Below are 9,885 nucleotides of genomic sequence, written 5' to 3'. Positions count from 1 at the left end.
TTTCTTTATCAAAGCTCTTTTGTTTGAAACCTGGACAAACAGCAGAGCCCCTCCTAGTCATCAGATAGGCTCAGAAAACATCAAAGGACTCAAGTGAGTTAAAAAAAGAGACTTATCAGAAGCACAAATCCCAAACAGACAAGGTTTGCACTCATTTAAATATAGATTTTTATTTGAAATCAAAAGTACAAAAGTAGAAAAATATGCCATAAATACATATATACATAAAATGTACATAAATCATATTATTAATTTAGGGATGGGTAATAGAATACAAATAGAATTTTATATACAAAAGAAGGTAAGAACCCTGAGATCACTCTGAAACAACATTTCCCAATGTGGGATTGCATCTGAATTACTTTTATGCAAGACATATCTAAATCTGCATTCATGTAATTGATGTTTCCTGCATAAAACAATCAGTAAAATCACTCTGGTTGTGTGCTCTAGATGCTCATAAGAAACACCATGTCCATGCACTGAATTATTGATGGCACGACTTCTCTAATAGAGCGCGATGTGGCATTATCCAGTGTTGATGTTAAATTTATGATCTTTTCCTCAGCGTAAGGTCACTGTTGCAAAGACGGGTGAGGATGAACATTCAGTTGTAACTGGTGAAGTGACTGTTAAGTTTAAGACACTCCTCAGCGTCGCTGTCGTCATCTTCATCACAGCTGTCCTCCTCTTCCTCGCTGTCTGACTCATCGTAGAAGTTTATGGTGGCCTGCGCTGGGAAATTTCTGAGCAGGGCCTCGCCATCGCTGAAGAGGTAGTCGTAGGATTTCGATCTGGGCCAATACAGCCTAAAGTATGAAGAAATAAATGGGTAAATACAAACTACGCAAACAGAGCACAGAAATGCACTTTTTAGCATGGTAAAATAAGCCTTATTTGGGTTTTAGAGCCAAAATAAAAGCATGTTATAAAACAAAACCATTGCTCAAGCAAAATTAAATGCTCACTGACCTGACAGGGTGCTGGAAGGACTGCATTTTGCCATCTGTTGTAGTGTTACTGGGCATTTCTGGCCTGGAATAAGGCTGGAAAGAGTGAGAAAAGACGTGTAAGACCACATGCACGAAATACAGCTCAAACAATGCTTCCTGTCCAGTGTTTATGAGGTGATATCACTGCCAGCTTCGTGGGTGTAAAACACCCTGGGCAGGATGCAAAAGCTGTGACATGGAGGGTGTCAGACTAAAGTGTTTGTGGGAACCTGGCTCCAACTCCCTTTCCCAAACCTAGAGGTGTCTGCTTAAATCTTGGCAAGCGATCGCTTGCTCTCTGGGAGCTGTTTTCCCCTACACCTCGTCTCTGGGCACAGACTCAGTGTTCACACTCAGACAGTGGTGCCATATGGCTAAGTGTCTCAGCGCTAGAGCTGCTCAGTTTGCCTTTGCGTCACTGAATGGCTTGGTGTCAATGAAACACCTCCACAGTCACACAATCTGCAGCCTAATGCTCACCACATGCCTGTCTGTCACCTTAAAGCTACCTGCTGCTCTAAAAAAACTGTATGCCATACAAACAATTGAAATCTTCTGTGCTGTAAAGTTGAATTAACCCGCAGCGTAACGGTACCATGTGTTTTCTGAGCTTAATAACATTCCTATAGCCTACAGATGGACATTCTATTGAAATATTAGAATTGCAGTGGTGGAAAAAAACTTACACAAGCCAACTTGGTTCTCTGGCATTCAGTTTGTGCATCCTTTCTTGTCATGAGCCATGGTCTCCACAGGCAAGCTGGGCTGTGGATCGAATGAGAGTAATATTTTAGATGTGCATCTAACAGGTAACCTCTAAATAAAGAATAGAATAGAATAGAATAGAATATAGAATAGAATAGAATGCTCACCTGCTAGACTGCTGGATGTCAGTGTTCATTGTATTGGAAACAGGAGCTGCAATGCACACAGAATTCATTTCTTTTTCACTTTTTTGCTGGGCGATAATTCCCAAATAGTCCTGTTTTGAAAGATCTCTGAGAGATGGACGCCTTGGATGTGTTGTTATCCTCCGCAGGGAAGCGAATGAATGAAGAAGAGTCGCTCTCGGGGTTTTTATGGAGCTGGAGCTGCAGGGGCGGGGCTGGACGATGGTGCCGATGCCAAATGATCCGAGGTTGTTTTAAGAGGGGGTTTGGTGCTGTCTGCCAAATCATTGGGATAGAGACTGCTATGGACATTTTGGTGTGAAGACTTCTCCAGTTGTATAAACAGTGCGCCCCTGCGTGAGGGTGAGAAATCTGGTACCGTGAGGTTATTGCAACAACATGGAGGGGCAAACTTACACACCATCTGCGAGAAAGACGACGGGGGTCGGCACAGGAGTGGAGCCATATATAATATAGGCTAGGCTAGTTAGTTATAAGGTTTAGGACTACGCAGGCGTGATCAAACCATACATAAAACCCAAAACGTGTGCCCTATATTCTTATACTTATCTATACAACGTTCGTATGAATTCTCTGTAGGCTTAGCCTATATATTATTTTATTTATTTATTTTAGATTTTAAGTTCTGTCCCCTGTGTTCTTGTTAAAATGATGAAATAATGTAAATAAAACGCATCAATAAAAACACTACTGACGTCATCTTATTGAATTGTAGTACTTTTACCCGTTTATTTATTACCCGTTTTTGATTTTGTACAGCAACCGACTGTAGAAATTCTTTATTCTCTCAATTCTAAACTCTTTTTTTTTTAAGGCTAGGCTATAATATAATAACATCATGTAGTAGGCTAGCAGGGGCTAATTGTAAACCCTCTTCTTTTAAAGGCATAACTACCCAACACAGACCTATAGGCATTTTATTCTTTAGCTTAAGATTGTATAAAACAGTTGTATAAAACTGGATTTTCTTTGAATGACGTATACCCCTACTTTTATTTAGATTTTCTGATGAGCCGTCTCTGCTGTCTGTGGCTCCTTTAATTATTGCCTTCTAAAACTGATCTGAAAACAGCTGTTAACTTAAACACTTGCAGGAGTCACCAAACGCTGAAGAACTAAAGCCGATCCGCGGTCAGTTCGAGCGCGTCTCGCGCTGTTTGTCTAAAAGCACGCGTTCACACTTCAGCCCGTTGAAGGGTGCAAAATATCTCACTAAGCGAATTTAATGAGGTCCTAATGGGGGCTTGATGGACTTCGACGCTCCATTTGGAGGAGCAAATTTGCTAGACTGCGTCACTCCGACCTCCTATAGGGCCAGCAAACTGACCCGCGTCAGGCAAAAGGCACAAATGGACAACTCAAGATAGCGGCGAGCAATTGCTTAAACATACAGTTGAGATAAAAGATAATGCAATGAATTAATTAACGGTTGTGTTTTCGTTCACTTTAATCTAGTTAGAAAACGATGTGACGGACAAACTTGCAGTTAATTTGCAGTTAAAAAGTTAATTTCCTCAAAGTCACGAGATAGGCCTATGTAAATTAAACGAGTCTAATAGGCCACAGATTACAGCAATTAAAGTAATTTAAAGGATCAAAGCATACAGATAGATAGATAGATAGATAGATAGATAGATCCTAAGAAACTAAATAAAGCACAGAGCAGCAGACACAGGCAAAAGGCACAAATGGACAACTCAAGATAGCGGCGAGCAATTGCTTAAACATACAGTTGAGATAAAAGATAATGCAATGAATTAATTAACGGTTGTGTTTTCGTTCACTTTAATCTAGTTAGAAAACGATGTGACGGACAAACTTGCAGTTAATTTGCAGTTAAAAAGTTAATTTCCTCAAAGTCACGAGATAGGCCTATGTAAATTAAACGAGTCTAATAGGCCACAGATTACAGCAATTAAAGTAATTTAAAGGATCAAAGCATACAGATAGATAGATAGATAGATAGATAGATAGATAGATCCTAAGAAACTAAAGCACAGAGCAGCAGACAGCGAGGGTGACAATAAGAGATAGGTATGTTGTTTATTCTGTTCATTTGGGAGTGTTCTGGCTTATGGGGGTCTGTCTAGTCCCAGTCTGTTTTAACATTTGCTGATCTCAGAGTCTTGGAAACCCCCTGCCACTAACGCTCTTAAAAAATCTTCTCCCCCATGGTCAGGAATGTCAGTAATCACCAGCCCACTGCTCCCCAAGCCTGACCAGTGTGTGCTTTTTTTAAGCAAGTCAACACGAATCTTTAATTTAAAATAACAAGAATTGGACTAGTTAGAGCACGCAGTGTATATCAGTTCTCCCCAAGAATTCAACAAAAGTGAAGATCTCTGATTTGTTGTTTTGTCTTGTTCTTGTAATTAAGTACTGCAGAGTCAAATACATTTCTTTTGTCTTTCTTTTTTATGAAAGATATGAATTGATATGTGACTAATACATGACACTAAAGTGTCAGTTTAAACTGTTTATTTAAAAGTTAGCGTCTAGCTCGCTAACAAACTGGGTTAAAAAGTATTGGTCTGATGAAGTTATATGTTTTAAAAATATTTTAATAATGTAGTGACCGGCACATAACCTTTCCCTCAAGCCGAGATTGACTTAATCATTTAGATCACAGCACTGGTAAATTCCAAAATACACGTAATGGATTATTTCAGAGGAAATTCCATGGCTTATTTAAATGTTAACCGATTTCACACATCTCAGATTTACTAAAAAAACACACTGCTTTTGCAGTGCCTCCTTTTGAAATATTTCACTTTTTGAATTGAATAATGGTGAAACTTATTTTAAACTATGAGGAAATAACTGGAAAATATGTTTGTATGCATTTGTATGTCTTCCTTTTACATTTTTGATTCTTTATACATAAAAGTAAAAAAATAAATGAAAAACAAATTACTTGAATGTACAAAATTATATAAATCAAAGAATGTCTTCTTTTTTAAATATTTCACTTGCCTTTTTATATTTAAATAGTTGCTTGACTGATGCAGTATTACTTCAGTGTTCACAACATTGTCAGTTTCAAACCTTAAACTATTGCATTAAATACAGTGCTTAAGCAATCTGTGTTGATTGCTTTTCTTAAAGCTACAGACCCTCATCGGCCCTCTAAAAGGGCCAACATTCCTCACTGTAAACCAGTCAAGAGCCAATAGCATTATTATTACAGAAGATTCTTTAGATGCATTGTCAATTAAAACTTTTTTATTACAGTAAAACTACATTTTTAGTGCAACTATAAGCATTTCAGATTAGTTTAGTTGCCCATAAGTTAAATAGACCTATTGACTCTTGACCCCGACGAATGAACTAGAGTGGTTTCCTTACCTACTGATGCATGTCTCCTGTCATCTGACTAGTGAAGTGAAAAAGTGCAATTTAGAATGTTTAACAAATGTTATCAACATCCTGTGAATAAAAGTAGGTAAATTAGCTTTTCACTCTTAATTAAACAAAATTGAATGGGTCTGTTTAACTGAATCAACATAAATGCCAAAATTCAGAAAACTCAAAATAAAACTAGCATTAGCATTTTTAAAACAATGCTATGAAATATCTCATGGTACAGCTGACCTTTTCTCAGGGTCAGAGTGTCCAGCGATGTTCATTCCAGTGACCCAGTCATTCTCACGTCTACACAAGCATCACACTACTACACTGCTCTCATCTGAGGCGGTGTGTGGATGACACCTCATGAGCACACTTCTCTCACCCTCTCTTCTGCTCCGTCCATGTTCCAGGACCGGCATCAGTGTTCCCACATCAGCACCAACATTCTCACTTCTCAACTCTGAACCTCACTGATGCACATTCATCATGCAATCAGGAACAGAATGACGGAGCCCTGAAGCTGAATGAAAGTTAAAGGGATAGTTCACCCAAAAAATCATCAAATGTGTTCTACTGAAGAAACAAAGTCACCTACATCTTGGATGCCCTGGGGGTAAGCAGATAAACATCAAATTTTCATTTTTGGGTTAACTATCCCTTTAACGTAGTGAATGAAGTTAATGTTATTAGAAAAACCTCCAATAGGGGGCAGTCTGCTCAAAATGATTAACTAAGACTGTTGAAATCCTTTGTTTTTAGGATCCTTTTGAACCATATGAACACAATAATTCAACCTAATGTTTTATGTTAATTTAGTTTTTTGTCAGTTAATGTTTGCAATGATTATTTTATGATTTATAGTTTTTATTTATTTATGTTTTTAGCCATCTGCAGTGAGGCTAATGGTTCACTCAAGAATCTGGTGACTACAGATATTCACACATGGTGCCATCAATGACATCAAAGATCACTAGTTTTATGTGTGTCATAATAGTTTTAACTTTAAAGCCACAATAAAGAGGTTAAGAGTTAACCGGAAATTCTGTGTGTTCCTCACAAAAACCTTCAGGGGTTTTGGAATATATCAAGCAAGTTATATGGATTACATTTATGGTAGTTTTATAATACTTTTTTTCAAATGGTTACAATATATGTTCATTGTATGAGAAAGAGCAGCAAGAACATTTATTTTTGTGTTCCACAGAAAGAACAAAATAGTGATAATTATGGGGATGATTGTGGTGAATAAATGATGAATGAATGTTATTCTTCTTTTGTGTGCAAAAAGTCATTATAAATGAAACATTTCAGAGAAATTGCATATTTGATTCAGAACCTGGATGACATTATTAGATTATCATAGACTTTAGTCAGGGCAGATGCCATATTGAACTTTATGTTAATGAAAACCAGGCTGTGAGGGATAGACTACAGACTTCACAATAGTACATACTGTGTAAAGTTAGATCACATCATTTTCAAAACTCACAACTTTCAAAACTGTTTCATGGAGAGTTTGTCTACTGAAAGTTTCTCTGGGAAGATGATTTCTCAGATAAACAATTGGCATGTTAATGAACTACAGTACAAATCCATCGAATACACCGTACTCTTATCACTCTCAGCCTCATTTTCACTCTTGTCAAAACTTAAACATAGTGCAACCCTGACAAAAGTCAATCACATTATTATCATGACAAGTAGCCATTGAAAAATGAAATGTTTATGATCTTCCATTATAAGGCAGACCTTTTCTCAGGGTCAGAGTGTCCAGCGATGTTCATTCCAGTGACCCAGTCACTCTCACGTCTACACAAGCATCACACCTCTGCTCTCATCTGAGGCGGTGTGTGGATGACACCTCATGAGCACACTTCTCTCACCCTCTCTTCTGCTCTGCTCTCTCCACTGGCACCCAGTTATACACAGAACCTGCATCACTGTTCCCACATCCGCACCTACACACAAATAAACACCGACCCTGCTTTAACCCAGAGTAGTTTAGAAGCATGGCAGACTGTGTCAAACCGAATTTATTGTATAGAATAAATATAAAAAATTATAAGTATAATTGGGGAGCAATTCTCACTATTAATAACTACGACTTTTGGCTCAATAAACTCCTAATTTGCTGCTTATTAATAGTTATTAAGGTAGTTGTAGTTTTAGGTATGGGGTAAGAGGGATGTAAAATATGGTCACGCAGAATAAGGCATTAATACGCGCTTTATAAATAGCTTACTAATAAACAGTCGAAATGCTAGTAATATGCATGCTAATAGTTAAAAGTGAGAACTGGTCCCTAAACTAAAGTGTTACCATATAATTATTGTTTTATAGTTAAACAATTTCAGAGAAAATAGTGTTATGATAACATATTAGCATAATTTTTATCACTATTTCTCAAAATTTAAATATAGATACAGATATACAGTACACCCATGGATGGATGGATGGATGGATGGATAGATAGATAAAGTTACATCACTGATGAAGATGGTCCATGCAATATCACATAAACCGAGCTAATCAATAATGAAATTAATTATCAAATTATCATTAGCTATTTTAGAGTAATTAATTGAGAAATTTCTTTCTTAAAAATACAGGTTCTTTATTGATATCCGTGGTTCCCTGAAGAAACTTTAACATCCATGGATCTTTTTCATTGGACAAAATGTTGATGTTTTTTATTGTGGAAAAAGGTTCTTTACAAAAAATGTTCTTCACACTAGGAAAAAAATTGTTCCAGGACTCCTTACTGAAAGGTTCTTTGGGAGCAAAAAAGCTTCTTCTGTGGCATCAGTGTGAAAGCCTTCTTTTGGAACCTTTATTTTTGAGTGTAATATTATTAATAAATTGCTCACCAGTAAAGCGCTGAAACGCAGTGTAAAAATGGTAATAGATTTGAATCAATTGATGCTTCTGCCTCGGCTAAGAAATAACAGAGAAAGATACATTTTTTTTATTTTATATTTTTGAAAATATATTTTAAATATATATTTAAATATTAAGCATAAATGTAGAAAATACATTAATCAAAATACAATATTTAAAAAAATACATTTAGAAATATATTTTCGTAAATGATGGTTGAAACTATTTCAAAAATATATTTCATTGAGCATCACTGTTTGCGACATATGTTTAGGATATTTCAAATGTATTTTGGCCACAAAAAATATATACGGTATATTCTGCCATATGTGGTGTAGAGCAAAGTAAACTTAAGTGTGATATCATGATTGCATTAATATTGATGATTTCTATCACTGTGTAAACCGTTAACCAACATTGACCAACATTGCTTTAAGCAACGACCGTCTAGTGACCCTGTTCACTCATGTGCTTCTAACACCTCTCATCTTATCTAAGGAGGTGTTGAGGTGACACCAGCCTTCACACTACAGATCATGGCCATTCTGCTCACTCTCTGCTCCGACACACATGGCCAGGTCAAGACACGGAGCCAGGGCGGCCATTCCCACATCAGCACCTACATACTCTTGACCTGGATGCTGACCTCAGATGTACACATTCCAGCACCCTTTGTTTCAACCGTTTTTCTGTTATACACATAGCCATGAAAGTTTTCGTGACCAGTATTTGAGGTCAAAGACATAGTTTAGATAAAGAACACAATCAACAGAGTTTTCAGGATTAGGTTGTGCTCTTGAGTAATAGGGTGCTAAGACCTGGCAAATGCCTACATAAGGAAAAAAAATGCTTATTAATTAGTGTTTAGCAACAGAGTGCAATTAATTGATAAAGGGGCAATTTGTGGTTCTCAAATGGAAGTTTACAGGTCTGTTCTAAGGGGAAAAATTTGCTAGAAAAAAGTTTTAAAATATATAATTAATTAATATTATAAATGAATACTTTTATTCAGAAAAGGTGCATTACATTGATCAAAACTGACTGTAAAGACGTTTAAAATGTCACAATAGATCTCTATTTCAAATAAATGCTGTTCTTTTGAGCTTTCTATTAATCCAATAATCTTGAAACAAATGAATTATGGTTTCCTCAGAAATATGAATCAGCACAGCTCTTTTCAACATTGATAATAAGAAACATTTCTTAAGTACCAAATCAGCATATTAGAAAGAGTTCTGAAGGATCGTGTGTCACTGAAGACTAAAAAAATGATCTATCTATCTATCTATCTATCTATCTATCTATCTATCTTCTGTCTGTCTGTCTGTCTGTCTATCTGTCTATCTGTCTGTCTGTCTGTCTATCTATCTATCTATCTATCTATCTGTCTGCCAGTCTCTGTCTGTCTGTCTGTCTGTCATCTATCTATCTATCTGTCTGCCAGTCTCTGTCTGTCTGTCTATCTATCTATCTATCTATCTATCTATCTGTCTGTCTGTCTGTCTATCTATCTATCTATCATCTCTGTCTGTCTGTCATCTATCTATCTATCTATCTATCTATCTATCTATCTATCTATCTATCTATCTATCTATCTATCTATCTATCTATCTATCTATCTATCTATCTATCTATCTATCTATCTATCTATCTATCTATCTATCTATCTGTCTGTCTGTCTGTCTATCTATCTATCTATCATCTCTGTCTGTCTGTCTGTCTGTCATCTATCTATCTATCAGCTCTGTCTGTCTGTC

The 9,885-nt window shown here is 36.6% G+C and overlaps 1 protein-coding gene across 1 annotated transcript; it reads right to left on the bottom strand.

Moving 5' to 3' along the window:
- Window positions 1-266: 266 nt before the first annotated feature.
- LOC107675186 (protein ripply1-like) lies at window positions 267-2,359 on the bottom strand. Its single transcript, XM_016469444.1, has 4 exons — window positions 1,865-2,359; window positions 1,679-1,757; window positions 973-1,046; window positions 267-809 (listed from the first exon to the last, which is right to left on the bottom strand). Exons 1-4 carry the CDS (start codon window positions 1,930-1,932, stop codon window positions 608-610), a joined length of 423 nt encoding a protein of 140 aa, XP_016324930.1. The 5' UTR covers window positions 1,933-2,359; the 3' UTR covers window positions 267-607.
- Window positions 2,360-9,885: the final 7,526 nt, after the last annotated feature.

Source organism: Sinocyclocheilus anshuiensis, unplaced genomic scaffold (assembly GCF_001515605.1).
Source record: "Sinocyclocheilus anshuiensis isolate Anshui unplaced genomic scaffold, SAMN03320099.WGS_v1.1 scaffold1487, whole genome shotgun sequence".
NCBI lineage: Eukaryota > Metazoa > Chordata > Actinopteri > Cypriniformes > Cyprinidae > Sinocyclocheilus > Sinocyclocheilus anshuiensis.
The sequence above is the reverse complement of the archived record's forward strand: the minus strand, read 5'-3'. Positions and strand labels throughout refer to the sequence as shown.

Coding starts and splice junctions, on each gene's coding strand:
- LOC107675186 (XM_016469444.1), bottom strand. CDS start 1,932: ATGAATTCTGTGTGCATTGCAGCTCCTGTTTCCAATACAATGAACACT. Junction 1,758..1,864: donor GACATCCAGCAGTCTAGCAG/GTGAGCATTCTA, acceptor TTCGATCCACAG/CCCAGCTTGCCTGTGGAGAC. Junction 1,047..1,678: donor AGAGAACCAAGTTGGCTTGT/GTAAGTTTTTTT, acceptor CACTCTTTCCAG/CCTTATTCCAGGCCAGAAAT.